The 23884-nt window shown below is 38.5% G+C and overlaps 1 protein-coding gene across 2 annotated transcripts; it reads right to left on the bottom strand.

Annotated features, from left to right (window-relative positions):
- Positions 1-807: 807 nt before the first annotated feature.
- Positions 808-17604, bottom strand: Ccdc90b (coiled-coil domain containing 90B). 2 transcript variants are annotated; one of them, XM_042688042.1, is made up of 9 exons: positions 17434-17595; positions 11072-11191; positions 10370-10473; positions 8593-8694; positions 7710-7751; positions 7555-7626; positions 7414-7467; positions 5205-5319; positions 808-1270 (listed from the first exon to the last, which is right to left on the bottom strand). In XM_042688042.1, exons 1-9 carry the CDS (start codon positions 17531-17533, stop codon positions 1209-1211), a joined length of 771 nt encoding a protein of 256 aa, XP_042543976.1. In that variant the 5' UTR covers positions 17534-17595; the 3' UTR covers positions 808-1208. The 2 variants fall into 2 exon arrangements, with proteins under 2 accessions (XP_042543976.1, XP_042543977.1); XM_042688043.1 differs by lacking the exon at positions 7414-7467 and having other exon boundaries at positions 17434-17604.
- Positions 17605-23884: the final 6280 nt, after the last annotated feature.

Genomic DNA, 23884 nt, shown 5'->3' with positions numbered 1-23884 from the left:
ATAAACCAGTGATTTATGTACTTATTTAATGTCTCTTTTTTCCATCGGGCTGGTCAGTTCCATGAGAAGGTAATCATGGTCCCCCGTGCACATGTGATCTGCATTTTGTTAGGCATAACACAAGAAGTCATACTGGTTAAGCCAACAAATGCTGTTTGTTATAGTGGAACTCAGTCTATATGGTTCTGATTGGATAGCCCAATAGAAGTTTATAATGTGCTAAGAAGCCTCTTAAACAAGAAAATTCTGAGATAAAAATGATTCAGAATGCAAATGTACCCAGATAATGTTAAAGCATTTTTTTGTTTTGAAACATTTCAGCCATGAAATGTTTGAAGAGAGTCCTCTTATTTGTCACTCCTGGACCATGTGGCCAATATCTTGAGTTAATGTAAACTGGTTTTTAATAAGAAAACAATTAAAAATACATACAATAATCCAAGCCACTCTGTATTTCATACTAGGTATTGAATACTTCCAGTGGAGCACACATTAATTTGAAGTTGACTGTGAAGTTTAACCTGTATGTTCATTACAAAAAAGAAAGAAAATCTACTTTCAAGAATCTAAAAAGGGGCTGGGAAGGTGTCTCAGTGGTAGAGCGCTTGGCCTTGTATGCATGAGGCCCTGGTGTTCGATTCCTCAGCACCACATAAGCAAAAAGAAAAAAGCCAGAAGTGGCACTGTGGCTCAAGTGGTAGAGCGCTAGCCTTGAGCTGAAGAGCTGAAGGACAGCGCCCAGGCCCAGAGTTCAGGCCCCATGAATGGACCCCTCCCTCCTCCCCCCCCAAAAAAAGAATCTAAAAAAACTTTGTTATAGGTTTTTATTTTTTTTAAAACATAAATGTGCAATAGTTGTTAGGAAAATGAAACTAGAGGTAATATTTTCAATTTGCACCAGATTATCAATACAACAAAACCCTTTTTGATTTACAAAGCTGTTCAAACACAACACTCTGGTTTAATTTCTGTAACTATCAGGCAACTATGTAGACAAAATGCCTTTGTCTTACATAAATCAGGTTTTGGATGATAGCTTTTCGACATAACAGCACATAAAATAAAGACAAAACATCTAAAATACTTCTCAGCAGACCATTCATACTTTGAATAATACTGTAGAAAGTGTTTGCTCAACTGACATTGTTAAAAGACAATCTGTCCTGATGTAGTGCTCTAAGAAGTCAATAGCAGCAGCAGTAGGAACATTAGGAGTCCTTCCAGAATCTATAAACTCCCAATGCTATTGCCAGGCAAGTAAACACTGAGGCTGTGAAAAAAGAAACAAAACAAGCGGTATTAAAGTTTAAGTATTTGTAGTTATTTTGCAGAGATTAACGGAATGATGCTACTTCAATTAACATAGACAAAAAAATAGGAAAGCAGATTTCTACCCTATGCCTAGTGTCCTCTAGAAAATTAGGGATAAAATATTCTCTCTTTCTCTCCTGACCTCTCTCTCTTTCTTTCTCTGTTAGTATGGGATTACAGGAATTGAACTTAGGGCCTTCCACATAGTAGGCAAACATTCTTCCACTGAGTTACAACCTACCACTTGTTTGTGTGTTTGTCTTTTACGCTATTTTAGGCTAATTTTTGTTGTTGTTGTTGTTGGTTCTGGGGCCTGAACTCTGGGCCTGGGCTCTGTCTCTCAGCTCTTCAGCTCAAGGCTAGCACTCTACACTTGAGCTACAGCTTATGTGGTGCTGAGGAATCAAACCCAGGGCCTCATGCATGTAAGGCACGCACTCTACCATTGAGCCACCTTCCCAGCTCCTAGGCTACTAAAAACTTTTACTTAAAGTTTATACTGAAATCAAGGTCAAAAGCAGACAACTACTCACAATAATCAAGTTGATTTAAAATAACCTATCAAATATACGCAAGAATTGTCAATTTCCAAGCTATACATACTGAACTCCAATACATGTTAACTTTATTGTTGCTAAATCATTACTCTGAAAGTTTGCAGGGAGGTTCAAGTTTTTGCCCTTTTCTAAAACCATGATTACAAAAGTAAATGAATTGCCTTTATAAGGAATTACCAAAGGAAAAGGAAGACCTATACAAAGCCAAACAAAGCGAAGAAAAACAGGCTAAATCTGAAGGAGGTCATTAGAACTCCCAAAGAAACTTTAAGCTGAATAATATAAAAATCTAGTTTTCTAAATTTGGCATCTTTTTTTTTTTTTGTCTGTCATGGGGCCTAAACTCTGGGCCTGGGCGCTGTCCCTCAGCTCTTCAGCTCAAGGCTAGCTAGTGCTGTACTACTTGAGCCACAGCACCACTTCTGGCTTTTTCTGAGGAATCAAACCCAGGATCTCATGCATGTGAGGCAAACACTCTACCACTGAGCCACCTTTCCAGCCCCAAATTTGGCATCTTTTTGATAACTAATAAAGAAATACATTAAATTTTTTAAAAGTCACTGCTTAACCGGGTGCCAGTGGCTTACACCTGTAATCCTAGCTACTCAGAAGGCTGGGATCAGAGGATTTTACCACTTAGTTTTTGAAGAACTGAGTTTTCATTAATTTTGAATTCACTATATAGTACAGGCTGGCCTCAAACCGATGAACCTCTTGCTTCTGTCTCTGAAATGGGATTACAGATGTGTGCCACAATGCTCAGGCTCTACTTCCTGTTTTCATTAGCACATATTGTACAAAGTAATGGGAAAACTTTGAAATATTTTTACATACTTAAGTACAACATGGTTTGATTATATTTAACCTCTCTATTGCCCTCTTTTATTTATTTATTTTTTATTTTTTGCCAGTCATGGGGCCTGAACTCTGGGCCTGGGCACTGTCCCTCAGCTATTCAGCTCAAGGCTAGTGCTCTACCACTTGAGCCACAGCTCCACTTCCGGCTTTTTCTGCTTATGTGGTGCTGAGGAATCGAACCCACAGCCTCATGCATGCAAGGCAAGCACTCTACCACTGAGCCACCTTCCCAGCCCCACTGTTGCCCTCTTTTAAAAAGCTACCTTGCCTGCAAACCCTCCACATCTCTAATAGTCCTCCTAAGGATTGAAGTTATTCTTAAAAGGCAGGATTAGGAGCAATTTTTCTTAAAAGCTTCCTATACTTTTAAAAGTAATTCTAAAATGTAGGTTACATGTCTCTTAGAATCTTTAAACAATAAAGTTACGTTAAAAACTACTTTTAATAATTATAAACTCAAGTTTCCCAAGACAAATGAGTAATTCTTAACTGCATAAAATGAACAGTTTTCTTTTTAAGTCTGGGGCATTAAGCATGCTTGGTAAGGCATTCTTCAGCTAACCAGCCTGGGAAAGTCTGAATTGCCTTTTCAGCATGGGCACAGTTGTTTCTGCCCACATTCTGAGCTACGTGGGGCCAACCTTGTCAATATAATGAGAACCGGTCTCTAAAAAATTTTTTTACATGATGACTAAAAAGTGGTATTTTAATGAAAACCATAAAAAATGAAAAGGCAGAAAAAGCATAAAGCTTTTCAAAATAAAAATACTGTTTTCATATCATTTTGGACAGAAAACCTTTTATAGAGCTGGGTATGGTAGCATACATCAAGAATCCCAGATATTCAAGAGGTAGAGGTCGGAGGATTGTGGTCAAAGAAAAGATCAGGCCAAAAGCATGAGAACAAACTAAAAGTAAAATGAGTACAAGAATGGCAAGAGTACCTGCCTGGTAAGCACAAGGCCACTTTTTGCTCATTGATCACTAGCTGGTGTGTGTGTGTGTTATGAGTACAAGAATGGAAATTTGCTCATTGATCACTAGCTGGTGTGTGTGTGTCTGTGTGTGTTAATACTCTCATGGATGTTCTTGCCCCGGTTGGCTTCAAAGCGTGATCTTGAGATCTCAGCCTCCTGAATAGCTAGAATTATTGCTGTGAGCCACTGGCATTCAGTGCTATGAAAGTGTTTTTGTTTTGTCAGTCATGGGGCTTGAACTCTGGGCCTAGGCTCTGTCCCTCAGCTCTTCAGCTCAAGGCTAGTGCTCTACCACTTAAGCCACAGCACCACTTTTCAGCCTTTTCTGCTTATGTAGTGCTGAGGAATCGAACCCAGGGCCTCATGCTGCGAGGCAAGCATTCTACCACTGAGCCACCTTCCCAGCCCCTGAAAGTGTTTTTAAAATAGAGAACCTGAGATGAAGGATAAAATTCTAACTTAAGACACAAACTGGCCATGCAAAGTAAAGCTATCCCAATTGTATTGTGTAAGTCAAATTATATATTGTCCCATTTGATTCTACTACATACATACTGAAACTTGGTTATGACGACTTCCTCATTTTAAGAAATGGGATTAAGCTTCTCTAAGAAACCTCAGTAAGCTGGACATTTAAATAACATCAAGAGTATCTTCTCAGCTGGGTGCTGGTGGCACATGCCTGTAGTCCTAGCTACTCAGGAGGCTAAGATCTGAGGATTGTGGTTCAAAGCCAGCCTGGGCAGGAAAGACTATAAGACTCTTATCTCCACTTAACTAACAGAAAACCAGAAGTGGAGCTGTGGCTCAAAATGATAGAGCACTAGCCTTGAACAAAAAAAGCTCAGGGACAGCACCCAGGCCCTGAGTTCAAGCCCAATGGTTGACCAAAAAAAATGTGTTGTCTTTATGCCCATGAGCAATTACAAATTTGTTCCTATCGTACCATGGGTCAGTCGTATACTAATGTGCTGAGCAATCAATTGCATACATTACTTAACCATATATAAAACTTTGAAATTGGTGGTACTGTCTTCATTGTACTAACAAGTGGGGAGCCAGGACTCAAAACTAGGTGTATTTGACTCCAAAGCTGTTTTTGTTATCTTTATTTTTACTGTGACACATGAATGACGCTCATCAGGCAATACATAATCTAATTTTTGGGTAGTAACTCTGCTCAAAGACATGCTCAAGACATCTTTGAAAGGATTCTATGGCTAAAACAAGGTAAGAGATTGTGTTCTCCTCTTCCCCTTTCCCCTTTGCTAACTGATGTTTAAACCACCTGTGTTTACTTTAGTGATCTAACCCAACTCACAACCTTAAAGAAGTGCATAAGCAATAAAAACTTTCATCATTTTATCCTTGCATTATTTTGTACTTCTTTCTCTTCCTATTATTAAGTCACAGAGTTGTCCATGTCTTAGAACTGGATAACCCTGCAAGCACTATAGACCAAACAATGGCAACAATTCCTTTTTCTCTCAAACAGTCTTACCTGCGAGATAACGAATGGTCTCAAGTTTGTTAGACTCCATCAATGTTTTTAAGGAAGCAATTTCAGTATCAATTTTATTACTGGTCTCTGAAATAGTACTTTTGATGTGGGTATCCTGTAGTAAGAATAAATAATTAATTTTGTTCCTATATATTACAGACAAAAACATTTCATTAGGGATTTTTACTAATGTGCTAATTATGGGGAAATCCAATAAAAGCAGAGTGGTAATTAAAAACACTGACATAGCCATTAGAAAGAAAATAAATGTCATTTTCAGGGAAATCAACAGACCTAGAACAAATCATGTTATGTGAGGTAAGACAAGCTCAGAGAAACAAATGCTGCATGTTTCCTCTATAGGCAGAAGCTAGGTCTAAAATATACCAAGACTTGATAAATTATACAGATCTCTAGGAATTCACACATAGTAAGAACAAAGGAGGATACTCTTGGGGGAGGAATACAAAGGCTCAATGTCTGTACAAATCTGATCATATAAAATATTTATTAAAAGGAAGTACAGGAAATGGTAATAAGAAAAAAAATTAAGCACTGCTAACCGACAAATCACATTCTTCATATTTGGAGATCTTAGAACTATCACATTACTGGCATGTTTTACTAAAAACTTCATAAGAGTACCTACCTACCTAAGCTTGTTGGATTACAACTGAGAAACATTTTAATCCCAGAACTTATGGTTTTCAGAGAATTTGCTGATTTTCCTTGTTCCTAAATATCCTTTGGCCAAAAAAAAAAAAAAAAAAAAAAAAGATCTCTGAGAGGACATATATGACCCTTCCTTCTATTAAGTTCTGAGCAAGAGTGGTATTTCTTCTATGAATAAGTCATAAACAGCTTTTAACTTTTAAGAAAAAGATGAGACTGAGTCAGAAAGCTCGAGTTTATTCAAACCATGGAGATTATGTATGTTATGATTACATTGAGGTTTGAACTCCAGGACCTTTTGTATACCAGGTGAGCAATTTACCACGTAAGCCATACTGCCAGCCCAGAATATAGGTTCTTATCCCACCTCTACAATTTATTAGCTTATTTATTAACCTCTTTGTGTATTATTCCTCAAATTGGCAAGGTGAGAAATAATAGTAACTACTTAACATAAGCTGACATGAATTATTAAATGAATTAAGAGAAAATGAAATATACAAAGTTGTGTCTGGCATGCAATATATATTTACCAACATTTACTATGGTTTAAAAAAATTTTTATTCTTTTTTTTTTGGCTCCAGTTGTGGGGCCTGAACTCGGCCTGAGAGCTGTCCTTCAGCTCTTCAGCTCAAGGCTAGCGCTCTACCACTTGAGCCACAGTGCCACTTCTGGCTTTTTTCTTTTTGCTTATGTGGTGCTGAGGAATCGAACCCAGGGCCTCTTGCATGCAAGGCAAGTGCTCTACCGCTGAGCCACATTCCCAGTCCCTATGGTTAAAAATTTTAAGATAATTATTTAAACCTGGGCATTTAACTCTACTAGGAACTCTGTCTTTAAAAGAATATTTACAGCCATGCATGAGTAGCTCACACCTGTAATCTTAGGAGGCTGAGATCTAAAGATTGTGGTTGGGAGTCAACCCAGGCAGGAAAGTCTGTGAGACTTAGCTCCAGATAACCACCAAAAAAGCCAGAAGTAGACTGCTAGCCTTGAACAAAAAGCCTAAAGACAGTGCCCAGGTCCTCAGTTCAAGTCCTAGGACTGGCACACACACAAAAAAAGAATATTTACTATCAGTGTTAAAATAGGTTGGAGCTGTGAAAGTGACTCAGTGGTAGAATGCTTGCCTCGCATGCATGAGGTCCTGAGTTTGATTCCTCAGAACCACATAAACAGAAAAGGCTGGAAGTGGCACTGTGGCTCAAGTGGTAGTGCACTCGCCTTGAGCTGAAGAGCTCAGGAACAGCACCCAGGCCCAGAGTTCAAGACCCATGACTGACAAAAAAAAAAAAAAATTTAGGTTAAGAAAAGTATGCTATTCAGAAAGCTTAATTCATGCTCCCAAGTCACAGCTTCTATATACTAGATACCTGGGTTGCAAAAGTACAGCTAAACAAAACAATAGCTATATAGAAATCATGTATTCTTCAGGGCTAGCTATTTAAAATCTAAACTTAAAAACAGATACATGTAAGATCAGTTTTACAAGGCACAGAAAGTATATGAAAAAGAAATTTCTATATACTGCCTTACCTTTTTGGTAAATTCTGTGGTTGCTTCCATTAGTTGCTTTTCTTGGTCTGTAAACTAAGGGACACAAGCAGCAGGAGTTTAAAAGGAAAAAAAGACTAAAAAAGATTAAAAACCAAGAAAGAACATTTGAAAGCATATTACCATATCTGTTACTCGGCTCCTTTCGAGGTTGATATCCAGTTTATTATCTGCTCTGATTCTGCTGGTTTCATGCTTTAAAAATAATAAAAAGAATTTTGGAAATAATCTTGTAATGAGTATTCGTTCTGAAATTAAGTAGAAAATTTTTTACTTACCATCAGTTGCTGCTTAACTTGGTCTAATTCAATTTTCATTTTCTAAACAAAAGAAAATTACATGTAATTAGCATTATACCAAAAGTCACAATATGACTTATTTACAAAATATCAAACAGTAGCAGTTCAAACACTATGTTAGGGTTTGAACTCAAGGCCTTGTGGTTGAAAGGTAGGCTCTCTGCCACTTGAACATTTGAAGAGGACAGCTATGGATTTCTAATACAGACTATAATAAAGTTAAAAGGAACAAACAATAGTATTCAGGAAGTAATTCCTATGAGCAAGATATCAGACAATGTATTTATGTCTTGGTATTTAATTACTACTTTAAAAATGTGATTTTATAAATTAAAAAATACTTAGTGACAATTTGAATAACACATTTTTCTCCTTAAGTGACAAATTGTATAGGATCAAAGTGGGAAATATCACATTACTTTCAGCTTTAGGAACATTCTATGATGAGCTGTATTAGAACCTATATTACATAAGTCTCAAAGGTTTTCCCTTTTCTGTATTATTCTTTGGTATGTAAAGAACTGACTTACGCAGATAGGTAATTGTATATTTTTAATCTAAAACTTATTTAATAACTATGTAAAATTAGTTTCATTAAATATCCATCAAGGCACTTATGAGAACAGTTATTTTTATTTTTGCCAATCCTAGGACTTGAACTCAGGGCCTGGGCCCTATTGTCCCTAAGCTTCTTTTGCTCAAGGCTAGTACTCTACACTTGAGCCACAGTACCACTTCTGGCTTTTTCTGTTTATGTGGTACTGAGGAATCAAACCCTGGGTTTCATTGCATACTAGTTAAGCACTCTACCACTCAGCCACATTCCCAGCCCAGCAGTTATTTTTATTAGTAACGGTATCACCTCATTCTCGGCTCTCAGGTTTGCAAATTCACTCTTCTCTAGGATGACCATGTCTTTCCTGATGGAATCTAAATGAGCCATCAGCTGTTGTACTGTTATTTCCTAGAAAACAAGAACAATCCAGTGACCTTATATTTGGGTGGTTTTCATGAAACTTAATATGTTAACATGCTACAAGAAATAGTGTTATGGAAGTGGCACTGTGGCTCAAGTGATAGAGCGCTAGCCTTGAACTGAACAGCTGAGGGACAGCACCCAGGCCAGAGTTCAAGCTCCATGACTGACAAAAAACAAAACCCCCAAACAACAAAAAAAGAAATAATGTTGCTTAGTTAAGTACTAAAAATAGGAAAACTACATATACTGATATCTAGGACATCAAGATATCAAAATAAATACATCAAATAAAAACAAGGACATTGAATGAAGAAAAATTTATTTTCCCTGTGAAGAGAAATGAATATCTAGATCTTTTAATGAAAAGAATTCCAATAAAATGCTTGCTTAGCCCCTTGACAAATATTGGTTTTACATTTGTTAAGATACTTAGCTGGAAAGTACTTTGTTCAATACCAAGGTATTGAATAAGACACACAAGTCAGGGATTGAATAAGACAGACGTGTGTGTGTGTGTCAGACACACAACTAGGTAAGAGAATGGTAAAAAAACTGCCCTTTCTTAGTGTAACATTGTTTTAATTTTTTTGTATCTTTTCTATATATATATACTGCAGAGACTCTGTGAAAGAAAAGGTTGTTCCTACCTAATAAATTCATAGCTTTTCCTTTGCTAAGGAGGAACTTGATTTTGGTTTTTAACCCAAACTATAGATATTCTTGCCTCAACTTCCCCAGTGCTAGGATTACAAATGTATACCACTATGCTTGGCAAGAGGGATTGTGTGTGTGTGTGTGTGTCACAACTGCGTGTTGTGTGGCTTAAATTGGGGCCTGGGCGCTGTCTCTGAGCTTTTTTGCTCAAGGCTAGTGCTCTAGTACCTTGAGCCACAGAGCCATTTCCAGTTTTCTAGTAGTTAATTGGAGAGAAGAGTCTCTCAGACTTTCCTGCTCCATCTGGTTTTGAATCACGATCCTCAAATCTCAGTCTCCTGAGCAGCTAGGATTACAGGTATGAGCCACTGGTGCTGGGCTCTAGCTTATTCTTTCATATAAAATTATTACCTTTTTGTATCACCAAAACTCAAACAAATTACAAATGTGAAAACTCAAACAAATTACTCAAATCTCTGTTGAGCCTGTCATCAGTGATAAAACAGAATTCTACTTTCGGGTTGTTAGTGAGACTAAAATAGTACATGAAAAATACCAAACAGTATGCCTCACGTCTTAAGGCTTAGTAAGGAGTGTAATTTGACTAATAATTTGCATAACAAGTCAATTAAAACGTTTTCTAGGCTTTCAATGAAGTCTTTCCCAATCCTATTAATGCCTTTTCAGTTTGAAAGACTGAAAATTAACCACAACAAATGACAGCAGTAAAATGTATTATACAGAAAGATCAGCTCTTCTACTGTAATGAAATTTCCACAGGGAAAGGCTGTTCCACTAACAGTCTACTACCATCTCATGATTCAAATAATATGCATATCTCACACAAAGACTGAAAAATTCCATTCTTTGGATTACTATAATCTTGATGGGACTTTAACTCTTTAGACCCTCTAGATATTGACTTTACCAAAGGTCTCCTTACTCCTTCCTCAAGGTCATCTAATGAAATTGTTAGAAATGATAATTTAAAAAATGAGTATACTACCTGTTGAGCTTGAGTGACCATTTCCTTGTAGATAGTATCCAGGCTCACATTTGATAAAGTGCTTAATGCTGATACAATTGTTTCTGCTTGTGCTTTGTCAAATCCTGTAGATATTTTAAAAATATGCATATCCCTATTAGGAGAGTAGAATAATATTCTTCAACTCTTAAATTGTTATATTTTAAAATAATTATTACCACTAAAAATAACAAGCCAAATTGTTCCCCAAAAGTACTCTATAAATAGTTTTCTTTTTGTCAGTTGTGGAGCTTGAATTCAGGAACTGGGCAGTGTCCTTAAGCTTTTGTACTCAAGGCTGGTACTCTACGACTTTGAGCCATAGTGCCATTTCCGTGTTTTTTTTTGTTTTTTTTTTTTCTGTTGGTTAACTGCAGATAAGTCTCATGAACTTTCCTGCTTGGACTGGCTTCAAACTGTGATCCTTAGATCTTAGCCTCCTGAGTAGTTTAGTGAGCCAGCAGTGCTTGGCCATATTGATTTAAACAGTTCTTTTTAAAATTAGCATATCTTGAGCATTTCCAATATCAGTAAATGCTGTTGAAGTAATAATTGTAAAAGATTCCATTGTATGGATAGTACTTCTTATTAGTTACTCTTGATTGTTTGTAATAGCAATAATGTCTTGGCAATTTATTTTTTAAGTGCTATTTTCTTCTCACAAGGAGTACTGGTATTTCTTACCATGAGTTTCCAAGTCCTGAACCAGCGCATGAGTATCAAAAGTTAATTTCCTCTGTTCTAAAGGAGTTATGTCTACTGGTCTCCTATCATATCCTTCCGTGGTTGTAGTGGTCAAGAAATCTGCACAAAGAAGACAAGGTTTTATTTTTCTTGTATTAACTGATAAATAAATAACATTTTCTCCACTATTTAAATACAGTTCTATCTTTCTGAATGAGTTCTGTAATTAACACAAGTTAATGCTTACATGTTTTTAAACATGTTTCCTACTTACTAGTCTATAAACTAGTGAGGACATCAGTTCTGTCTGGTTTTATTCATTTTATCCCCTGTGCCAGCAATTAACCTGACATTCATAAAAAGATAACTAGAAAGATACTTAAGAAGGAATGCTTCTTAAGAAGAGTTTTGGTAGGGTCCCTCTTTTACCTGAGAAATCTGACATTATTCTCTACTGAGCAAGCATCCTGTAAATGTTTCTATTTTTTCTTATAGTAGAAGTGTTTCGTTAAAATTTGTTCTAAATTGTTATATGGAAAATATCAAATCCTTTGTACATCTGCCTCAACTTTTATATTACTGGAAAGCTGCCTCAACTTTTATATTACTGGAAAGCACAGAAACTGCCTAATTTTTTGTACTCAGAAGCTTATCAGAACTATAAAAATATTTTATGTATATTCCCTTCTAAAATAACATTCTATCCTCCACTCTTCTTACATATCCACACAATCTATTTGCTAGAGTTCTCAGCTCTCCTTGTTTGTTGTTTGTCTCTCTGAATCAGAATGTGAGCTTCATGATGCTTTGAGTTTAATATCAATGTATCTGCAGCACCTACAGTAGCACTTCAGCATATAATCAGATCACAATATTTTACTATAAAATCAATGAATGTGGCTTTAAATCCTGGAGCAGTCACTGGTGTCAACCTCCCTAACAAATATTTCTCACTTTTGAAATAAACTGCTTGTTCTGTTTCAATAAATTCCCATACTTTAACTTATACTCAGTATAATCCCTGTCTATACAGCTGATATAGTTATAAAAATCTGCTTGGGAGAAAACTCTGCCTAAATATAGTTACTATTATAATGACATGTACAGAAAGTACTATACCAGATACTTTATATACCACCAAGACAAGATGATTTTAGGTACAAAAATTACACTTAGAAAAGGCAAAAATTATTTGTCTAAGGTCACAGAGCCAGTGACAGATTTAGGGTTCAGACTCAGGTACTTTTGACTCATTCTCTTTCCATTACCTTATACTGTCATTTATCTATCCTTATATCTATGTACTTTAAATGTCTAAGTACATAGCTGCAACATCAGGTATTACTTTCTGTTAATATTTTTTCAGGGCATATGTGATTCCTTCTTAAGTATGTTTTTTTAAGTATCTTTTTTTAAAATAAGTTTTTTATTGTGAAAATACTGTACGAAGGGGTTACAATTACATGAGCAAGGTAATGAGTACGTTTCTCATCAAGCATTGTTGCCTCCTCCTTTGTTTTTCCACTACCATCCCATCTCCAGTCCTATACTCCCCTCTCTCCCCGCCCCACTGCAGTTGTAAAGTTCGTTTTTCGACATAGCATCTTGTACATCTCATTGTTGCAATGGGTCCACTTGTATCCCTATTTAAACAATGTTTTTTTCTTTCCCTTCCCCAAATTATACCAACATCAAATACAGTGAAAACGGGTTATACAATGGGGGAGGGACATACAAGGAACAAAAAAAAAATCACATAAATACGTTAGAAACAATAGCAAGAAAGAAAAAAACCATTTGTGTCCTCCTCTTGGGGTTCATTTCGCCTAACATCTTTCTAGCCAACAAATATTTACTGAACATCATGCTATATGCTGGATACATAAATAAAACCAGACATAAATGATGTCCTCACTATTTTTTTTATTGTGAAAATACTGTACAGAGGGGTTACAATTATATGGGCAAGATAATGTGTCCTCACTATTGTAGAGATAGAATAATTTTTTTTTTTTTGGTTGTGAGGTTTGAACTCAGGTCTGGGGTCATGTCCCAGAGCTCTTTGGCTCAAGGCCAATGCTCTACCACTTTGAACCACAGTCCCACTTCTGGATTTGAACTACAATACTCAGATCTCAGCCTCCTGCATAGCTAGGATTACAGACATGAGCCATCAGCGCAGCTGCAGAAGGTGGAACAACTTTTTACAACATGCAAACACAGTCAGCCTTCTTTTTGGCTTGAGTGCCATGTAGAAGGGTTAAGAAATGTGTCTTTGTGTGTTAATGTCTGACCTGAATAAAAGTGAAGAGAAATTACAGGGAAAAGGTGGATTTCAATAGTAGTTACAGTAACAACTGCACTAGGAGTAATGGATTTAGCACCTTTAATTAGCTATTTCTGATCAGGAGTTCATTCTTTGTTTAGAAAGATGAATCAGTAATTATATTTATGCAACTTCATATGTACTACTGAATCCTTTATTCATTTTATGGATTAGGAAAATTGTAGTTTATTTGGTTTAGTTCCTCTAACTTAACACATTAACTCAGATTTAGTAGGAAAGCTGATCTTTGGTATAGACTTTAGCCTTGCAACAAATTTTTGCATAACACATCTCATGTCCCACTTTGCTTTATTATCTTAATTCTATATATAAAAGCCACATGCTTTCCTTTCTTGGGACCTTTCTCCTTTCTTGAGCTTCTACTCAGAAAAACTCTCCTTTTCTTTGCTGTTCAGAACTCAATCCCAGTGTCTCCCACTGAAAAATGTCAGAATCCAGAGGGAAGCCAGGAGGAACAGAATAAATGGGAACAGCCTGCATTAAGCAAAAGGAAAGAAATGTAAACATCACCTGCTGTGGAAAAAATTGTCAAAGCTCATAGAATTCACAAACTGTAGACCATAATGGCATTTGCCTTGTGAAAGTTAAAATGTGTTTGTGACTCTAAGTATCACTATTCCACAATACTGTGAAATATGTGAAATTTATGTAATCACCTAATCTCAAAGAAAAAAAGTGAGAAGGGATGGGTTAGGAGAGATGGATGACAATGTTGTCACTTTGTACTCATATACAAATGGGAATAGGAACTTCTTTGTACAACTACTTAAAGATAATTTTAAAAAGTGTCAGAATCTAGGTCAGGCATTGTCTTTCACGGTACCCTATAATATTCTGTGCCGTCAATTCTCATAAATTATATGACCACTAATTAGCTTCCTTCACTAGTCCAGGGGTCAGCCAACTGTTGCCCTCAGGCAACCACCATCTGCTGTTTTTCTAAATATTTTTAGTAAACAAAAGTTTAATTTGAACATTGTCTATTGATTTGTGGATTTATCTTTGGCTGTTTTCATGAGTAGTTAATAAGGTTCATCAAGACATGTATATATATGTATTTTCTTCTTTAAGACAGGATCTGTGTACCCTGATTCCTGAGTACTTGGCATTACAGGAATACTGTTATATTATAGAAAATTTGGTAATCCTAAGCTAAACCATAAAGTCCTTGAGGGTAGAAATCACATCTGTTCTTGCTTATTATTGAATTTCCTGTGTCTAACAGGATTCTAGACACTTGGAAGATATTTGTTGAAGATATTTGTTGACAGGTACTGTGTTTGGCATTGTCTGTACAATGATGAACAAGGCTGTGGGTTATTGTTGCTTTGATTATAAAAAATGGCCTTGCTGTGTTGTCTAGACTGGCCTTCAACTCCAGGACTCAAATCATCCTGTCTCTGCCTAAGTAGTATAAACCTAGCTTTTAAGGCTTGTATGCTTGTTTTTGTTTTGTGATGTTATTAAGATATTAAAGGAATTACACTTGGAAATATTACCAGAGCTATCTTAACATTTAGATAAGATTGGAGCAAAATCCACCAAGGCATAGAATGTCTTTGCTTCTCTATTTACTGTGGGGCTGAGAATATGGAAGGATATGCAGAATATTTATTCATTTTATTGTGCTTAGAAATTCAGGCGGTGGTGACCCACACCTGTAATCGTAGCTACTCATGAGACTAAGATCTGAGAATCATGGTTCAAAGCCAGCCTGGGCAGGAAAGTTCATGAGACTCTTAACTCCAATTAACCACCAAAATGCCAGAAGTTGAGCTCAAGTGGTAGGGTGCTAGCTTTGAGCAAAATCTGCAGGGACAACACCAGGCCATGAGTTCAAACCTAAAGCCTGTGTGTGTGTGCAGAGACACAGATTATTGTGCTTAATTTTATAATCCTACAAGGTAGGTATTGATACCTTTTTGGTCAGTTGTTCCTCTTTGGAGATCAAAAGGATTTGGAAAAGCTTTTGGATATTCAGGGTAGTATCACGATCCCTGTCCTGACCATGGCCCATGTGGTCTGACTCATATACATTCTTTAAGGGTAAGTATTTGTAGATGAAATGACCAGTGTTTCCATCTCAAGGTGGAACAAATAGGTCCTTAATATCTTAGATGTTCCCAAATCTTTCACCTTTCTTTTCACTGTTACTCATTTTGGTTCTTTCACATTTTTTTTTTTTTTTTGTAACTCAGAAACCAACTCAATATTTAAAAACCTAGACAGCATACAGAGCTAAATAATGTCAGTTTTAAACCCTGACTTATCTTGTATGAAGCTCTTCTGTGATGGAAAAGGCCAGATTTTACTTTCAAAAACATGTAAAAAAAATGGTCTCATTAAATTGAAAGATTTATTGCTAACTTTCTGGTTAAAATATGTTAAGTAAGCTGAGTGGTAGTTTTTTCGTGTGAAGAATTCAAGAAACAGCCATTATAGAATATATTCCTACTAGGATTAAATAAACTAAATAACAGTAAGTGAAGCGTTTTAGATGTTTTCAGAAACATCTCCAGTGTTTGCTGTTCTGCTGATTAGGAAAAAGTAATGAGGGCTGGGAAGGTGGCTCAGTGGTAGAGCGCTTGCCTTGCATGCTCAAGGCCCTGGGTTCGATTCCTCAGCACCACATAAGCAAAAAGAAAAAAGCCGGAAGTGGTGCTGTGGCTCAAGTGGTAGAGCACTAGCCTTGAGCTGAAGAGCTGAGGGACAGGGCCCAGGCCCAGAGTTCAGGCCCCACAACCGGACCCCCCCCCCCCCAAAAAAGGAAAAAGTAATGAACTAGGAATACAATACCATGTGCATCAAATACAATCATATCACCTTTCCAAAGCTTCACTGATCCATCTTTAAAAAGTAGTCAGATAACCAGTGTCCTTCCATGGATTAGAGCATGGTTTTCAAATTCTTTGGTCATTATGCAAGCTCAAACTTCTTGTACATAGCAAACATTCAGTATATATCTGCTTAGTGAAGAGGGATGGATACTAGTATGTACTAGTTGTGAAGAGACTTAATTTTTGATTCTCTAAGACTATTAAGGCTCAAGATAAGTTGCATTAAAACATTAACATTTACTTATGTAGGACATGTATTTTTCTTTTTTAAAGTCCATCACAATGTGTACGTATGTATGTATGCTAAAACACTGAAAAAAAGACAGGCTAAAGAGCACTCTTACAAAGGTAGGATCAACAAGTGCTGTCTTTAACTCCAACTGTCACTGGTGTGAATCAAAATATGGACAAAATAGCGTGTAGGTGGCAGGGCTGTGTTTGGGTACTGAAGGATTCAGTTAATCTGCAATCAACGATTCAGGAAGGCAAAAAGAGTATGCGAAGGTGGGTGTGGGATGATGCCCACATGGAGACCTTAAGTTTCAAATTTGGAGAAAAAAAAAAAAAGACCTAAACCCCAGAAAACTCAGGGTTTCCAGAAAACCCTGAAAATATTTCTTGGTTGAAAGCCAAAGGTTCTTGAGGATACTCTGGTGAAGGGGATGCTCACTGGTTCGAAACTGTTTCACTGTCGGCTACGTGATTGCGCGAGGCTGAAAATTAAAGCGAGAATGAAGAGACGTGCGAGGCGCCTGCTCGTGCAGCATTGTAACAGAGACGCCCAAACCTTGTGCTCTATATAACGGTCTACACGAGGAGAGGCCACAGGAGAAATCGGGACACTCCAAACACATGGCATGTGTTGGCTCCAAACACACCCTCCGAGCTGACTGGCGTCGTGTGACAGAAAATAAGACCACCAAACACGGACACTGCCGAGGGCCGAGAAGGGCCAGCGGGAAGCACAGACGCGCAGGGGCTCGCTGGGAAGAGGGCGGCCCGTCAGTCCCGCTTCCCGGCCCCGGGGGCGCGCGGGCCCGAGGGACGGCGGGCGACGGCGCCAGGCCCGGCCCGAGGAGGGCGTGGCCCCTCCGCCCGCCTTCACCGGCACGGCGCACCCGCCCCACCCGGCTCCCCCAGACAGCACTCGGGCACCGCTGGCACAGAGCTCTTCTCACCTCTCCGCAGGGCCGGCAAGAAACGCCCGCGGGGAGTTGAAACCCAGCGGCTCCGGCTGCCTTCAGAGCGCAGGAGCCGCCAAACCCAGTGCCTCCTCATGTTCTCGGAGCTTTCCCTGTGGGCAGGCGGAAGTGAAGGCGGATGTTGTTCGCTTGGGCCTTCGGGGAAGGTAGTTTGGGCGCCACAAGAATGCTGGGAAATGTAGTTTTCTGTCAGCGAAAAAGCCAACTTCCGGAGGCGATTCGATCTGGGCTCCCACGAAAACCAGACTTTTGCGTAGACAGACTTCGCTTCTTCCACCGGGTGGGGGGGAGAGGGGAAGGCGAGCAAGAAGGAAAAAGGTGTGAGAGAGAGATAAGGGGGTGGGGGGGGGGAAAGAAAGTAGCCGCACAGCATGCTGGGACTTGTAGTCCTGACCGGGCGCTGCACAAATAGTAGGGATGCGGGGGCCTAACGGTGTCGCGTGGTTGCTGTTCTGCCCTCTGGTGCTTTGGAGGACCACCTGTTTTGGTTGGTGTAGTCCTTGGTTCCTGATGGTAAAATGCTATGCTGTTGTTTTATATCACTTCTTTAGGTTATTAGTGGCTTGATTAATTGACCTTTGTGAGAGTTGGCTATTTAACAAGCATCATTTAAGGGCACTGAAGCATATTCAAGGAACAAAACTTGATTCCCACTAGCAAGTGCTTTTACAGGAAAGGCCCGAGCGCGCGCTTGTGTGTGTGCGTGTGCATGCGTGCAGGGAGGATAGGTTATACCATTTTTAAAAAACCTATCATAGGTTTCTTTTCTCTTCCATTATTTCAATTTTCAAACATTTAATAAAGGAATAGTGAAGTCTCACATTATATTTACTTCTTGAAACTGAAGGGTTAGGGTATAGCTCAAGTAATGATAGAGCATTTGCCTTCCAGTTTCCCCCATGCATTACTTTCCAGTAGCCCCACATAAATAAGATGCAAATGGTGGTGCACACTTCCAATCTCAGGTACTTGAGAGGCAGAGGCAGGAAGGTAACAAAATTGAGGACAGCTTGGGCCATGTAAGGAGACACCTACAAGTCCTTATCTCAAAAACAAAAGAGCTAAGGGCATGACAAAAGTAGAGGTCTTGCCTTCATGGGTTCAAAACCCAGTACCATAAAAAGAATACAATGCTGGGCACTGGTGACTTGGGCCTGTAGTCCTAGCTACTCGGAGGCTAGGATCTAAGGATTACAGTTCAAAGCCAACCTGAGCAGACAATTCTGAGAAGTGTTTACCTCCAAGGAACCAACAAAAAAAAAGCCAGAACTGGAGATGTGGCTCAAATGATAGAGCTCCAACCTTGAGTGAAAAGCTAGCAAGAATGTGCAGGCCCTGAGTTCAAGCTCCAGTCTGGCACCAAAAAATAAAACAAAATGAATAAAATCCTCTAACTTTATTGTTGGAGTTTTCTGGGGGAGGGCATTGCTTTGGATTACTGTGTGGGTGCCTGTGTTGACCTATTTAACACTACTTCAGTTGTATATCCTTCATCCCAAACTTGCTGCATTGGAGATTGAAGCCCAGTATAAACTGCCTAAGGCAGTGATACTGATATGCCAACCATTTTAGCAGGCTTTGCGGCAACTGCAAGAGCCAGGGTTCTTCATGAACGTGAGGAACCTGACTCTGTCCCACAAGCAAAAGAGGAGGGCAACTGCTGCCCTAAGATAGATTTCTATGGCTCCCATCTTTTGGCAGCTACTCCTGGATTAGCATCCTGTCTGATGATCTTCAGGTTTTTGACGTTGCTGCAGCAGACATGGCCAGTTCTTCTGCTGCTTTTGTTTTGTCTTTGTCCTGAATAAGTGATCATAGAAATCACCTTTCTGCTCTTCCTGCTGCCATACTTCAGACTCCTAGGAACATAATGCAAAAAGAAGGGACTTTTGTGTTGGCTCCCAATGACCTCAGACTTTCCCTGTCAAAATACTGCTCAGAAACTGTGGAGGGATGGAGGTGTTTTGCTAGTTGAAGCTCAGGCTTCACACTCTAGAGTGTAGGTTGGGTACTTTTCAGCACTGGAGTCCATTTGCTGGCTGAGTTTCCCTAGTTTCTCCAGAGAGGACCCATCCACTCAGCCTGTCTGAGCATTCTGTGTCCTAGGGAAACTCTCCTTGGCATAGTTGGGAGCTACAGCCTGAATATCTTGGTTGTTGAAAGGTAAATAGGGTTGGTGTTTCCACATAGTAAATATCCTGTGTCTCTCTTCAGGTGGAAGTTTGGCTTTGTTATTTTGGAACCAGTTACTAATTGCATGCAATGGACAATGGATTGTAAAATCCGCTGCTTGTAAAATCAGGGTAAGTTATCTGATGGAATAGCTCATGAAGTTCTTGAGGTTCTTATTTAGTAAATTTGTGTTGGTGTTTTGTGCATCCTTTTCTCTTTGGGTCACTATTGTCATTGGGACTTCTCTTTTCACTGTTGGAAGCCATGGAGAAACTAGTCTGTGGGCTAGAGGCCTAGCTCAAGTGGTAGTGGGCCAGTTGTGTGCAAAAGTCTAGTTCAGGGTCTTTCCTCCTCCTCCTCCTCCTCCTCCTCCTCCTCCTCCTCCTCCTCCTCCTCCTCCTCCTCCTCCTCCTCCTCCTCCTCCTCCTCCTCCTCCTCCTCCTCCTCCTCCTCCTCCTCCTCCTCCTCCTCCTCCTCCTCCTCCTCCTCCTCCTCCTCCTCCTCCTCCTCCTCCTCCTCCTCCTCCTCCTCCTCCTCCTCCTCCTCCTCATTATTATTACTAGGTAGTACACAAAGGGGTCACTATTCCATAAGTAAGTTATTGTAGATTTTTAAATGATAATTTTCAATGAGAGCTATGATATATATATTTTTGTAGGTGGCAGAAATGTGTGTTATTATTATAACATAATTGGAAAGCAATTTATTACTACATGTGAAACTCTTAAAAAGTGAATATCCAGGGTTTCACATCTAAGAAACAACCCTTACAATCACACTTATAGCTAACCGTTGTTTTTTAATTTTTTAAATTATTATAAAGGTGATGTATGAGAGGGGTTACAGTTACATAAGTCAGATAAAATGTTCATTTCTTTTTGGACAATATCACCCTAACCATTTTAAAAAGTGAGTATTATAATGTTTATAGTTATGAAAATTAGAAATAATCTAAATGTTCAGAAGTTATTCAAACAACATGCAGAAATATCCCGTCAGAGTGCTCAATATTTTAATAAAAATCTGAAAGACAGGAAAGTTAAAAAATATGTGTTCCGGGGCTAGGGGTTTAGCCCAGCAGAAGGGCGCCCGCCTGGCGCACCCAAGGCTGTGGGTTCGGCTCTCAGCCCTAGTTTAAAAAAAAAAAAAAAATGTGTTCCTCAGTTTCAGGATATATGAGGAGTTAAATCCTGAGAATCCCATTGCAAACTAAAAAAAGCACCAGAAACCCATATCTTTAAAATGCATTTAATACAGTTTCTTATAGTAATTGATTTATGGATTTTGTGCCTTTATGATGGGCTGCGAGTCATACATTCAGAAGAAACATAATACTTCAAATTTGGAAATTTGATGTTCGCTTGAGTTAGCAATGTGAAGGAGAACAATGTGTTTGCTGTGTTGGGCAATGGCAGGGAGGTGCAGCTATGTCAGAAATTGATGATCTTGTGGCTGTAGCATCCCATCATACAGTACCTAATCTTAATCTAAGGATTCAAAACATTTGTTAGGCCAGTTTGTTTTTAGCTGTGTGGCTTAATGGTGAGGACTCCCACAACCTTTTTGTTTTTCGCTTTTCCATATAGTATTCAATAATTACATGGGGTATTTAACATTTTATTATAAAATAGGTTTTGTAGGTTAGAAGTGTGGGTCAGTTGGCAGAGTGCTAGCCAATGAGCAGAAGTGTGAGGTACTGCGTCACAAACCTAATTAAAGAAAAGTTTTTATGATAGGTGATTTTACCTAACTGTAGGCTAGTGTGAAGTGTTCTTAGCACATTTAAAGTAGGTGAGACTGTTCTGATGTTCAGTGGGTTCTGCATTTTTTTGCTTCAGTATTTTCAATTTATGATATATTTATTGGAATGGAGCTCCATTAATACCAGTCCAGTAGCAATGCTACATGTACCCTACCGCATTAGTGTCATAGCTAAGCCTAGCCTACTTTAGCCTACCTTGGAATACTTACATTTATCTGACAACTGGACCAAAACAGCTAACATGAAGCCCATTTTATAGTAAGGCATTGAAATTCTCATGTACTGAAAATGAAGAAAAGAATGGTTGTAAGGGTATGCTTTTGTATTATCACAAAAGTAAAAAAAAATGTATAAGTTGAACTCTTGTAAATCAGTACCAACTGTGTGTGTGTGTGTGTGTGTGCGCGCGCGCGCGCAAGCCATGCATGATTGTAATTCTGTAAAATGATTTTTGTGATTTTTCTATGAGGGAGTCATGTGCAGGTAGAAGATACAGACCACTAAATGGGACCACAATATTTTCACTTATTTTAAAGTAATAATTATGAAAAAAAACAGAACCTGGCACATACATGTATCCAATAGTAATGATTCCTAATGACATTTGTCATTAATAATTCTCTATGAAGCTCTCATGTTTCTTGCAAGCAGACTTTCTTTGCTTTTTGTTATGGATTTTTTTTTTTTGGTGTCAATCCTCAGTCCTAGGCTTGAACTCAGGATCTGGGCTCTGAACCTGAACTTTTATTTTATTTTATTTTTTTATTGTGAAAATACTGTACAGAGGGGTTACAATTACATGGGCAAGATAATGAGTACATTTCTTATCAAGCATTGTAGCCTCCTCCTTTGTTTGAACCTGAACTTTTATGCTTAAGGTTAGTGCTTACCACTTGACCCACACCTCCAATTGTGACTTTGTTTTTCATAGTAAATTGGAGATAAGAGTCTCATAGACATTTCTGCACAGACTGGCTTTGAACCATCATCCTCAGATCTCAGGTTCCTGAGTAACTATGATTATAGGCATAAGCCACCACTGTCTGGCTTTTGGAACTCCTTTTGAAAAGAAGTTTGTGCAATGAACAACCTTGGGAAACAGAATATCTTACTTTGGAGCAAAAGATACCATATATAATGCATATTAGAAAAGACTTGATTCTCCTAGCTCGGGGTTCCAATCTGTGAGGCATTGCATGCTCTGGAATCTGTATCAAGCCCACAGGATTTGGGGGCTCAGGGAATTGACACAAATATACTGGTGCTTGTACTTTGGGCTGTTGTCATAAGTAACTAAATCTTTTGTTTCTGGGAAAAGAGTTAACTTCTACCAGCATCTGTGCAAATGTGGCAGGCTTGCTTGGTAGCTTGAAAATAGGACAAGACCTCAAACTTTCCACAGTTTTTATAATCATTACCATTCTCTGAACTTTAAAGTTAAAAAAAAAAACACCTTATTCACAGAAGTGCCTGAATAGCAGCCAGTTGGCTTAAGGATTCAGTTGGCCTAAGGATGAGACATTCTTTTGTTATAGTTGTGAAGGAGAGATAGGATTTGAATCTATTTTAAATAATTGTTTTTGGTCGGTTGTGGGGCCTGAACTCTGGGCCTTGGCACTGTTCCTCAGCTCTTCAGCTCAAGACTTGTACTCTACCACTTGAGCCACAGCGCCACTTCCAGCTTTTTCTGCTGATGTGGTGCTGAGGAATTGAACCCAGGACCTCATGCATGTGAGGCAAGTACTCTACCACTAAGCCACCTTCTTAGCACCTATTTTAAATAATTTTTATAGTTAGAGAAGGGTAGGAGGGCCAGGAGGGAGGGTTGAAGTGAGTGAGCTTACCTTGCCAATCTTCTTGCTTCTTCCTTCTCCTGTGGTCTTTGTATATGGCACTTCCTTAGCTTGAAGCACTTTTTCCTTTATTCGTAGTCAATTCTTCCTTACTCTTCAGATCCCAATTAAAAAAAATTATCTTTAAGTAGTTATACAAAGGAATTGGCATTTAACAAATCAGTTATGAGTACAATGCATCTTGATCAATGTCACCCCTTTCAACTTTCTCACCCATCTTCCCAACCCGCTGCTTCCCTCACTTTTCTTAATTTTATAGGTTATATGAATTCTTGACTGCATCCTCTCCTCTTTCTCCTCTTCACTTCTTCATTGACTCTACTCCACCTCTACTCTACCTATATCTGGTGTTTATTTTGTTGAATTTTGACTTTGCAAAGGCAAATCCCTTAGAAAGCTAAGGGATTACACTATTTGAACTCTCCCCTGAATCTATTATATTTCAGTTAATACATTTGTATACATTTGCATACCACCCAATGTATTTACTTAGGAGTTTAGAAGCTAAGTCTAGCATCCACATGTGAGGGAAAGTATGCAACCTTTCTCTCTCACTTAACGTATTTTTTCCAAAACTTTTTTTTTTTTTACAAAGCATGAGTAAAATTCCATTGTGAATATACACCACATTTGTCTATTG

The sequence above is a fragment of the Dipodomys spectabilis genome, unplaced genomic scaffold (assembly GCF_019054845.1).
Source record: "Dipodomys spectabilis isolate Male_0828 unplaced genomic scaffold, ASM1905484v1 ptg000003l, whole genome shotgun sequence".
Classification (NCBI taxonomy): Eukaryota; Metazoa; Chordata; class Mammalia; order Rodentia; family Heteromyidae; genus Dipodomys; species Dipodomys spectabilis.
This window is presented reverse-complemented; position numbering and strand designations above follow the sequence as displayed.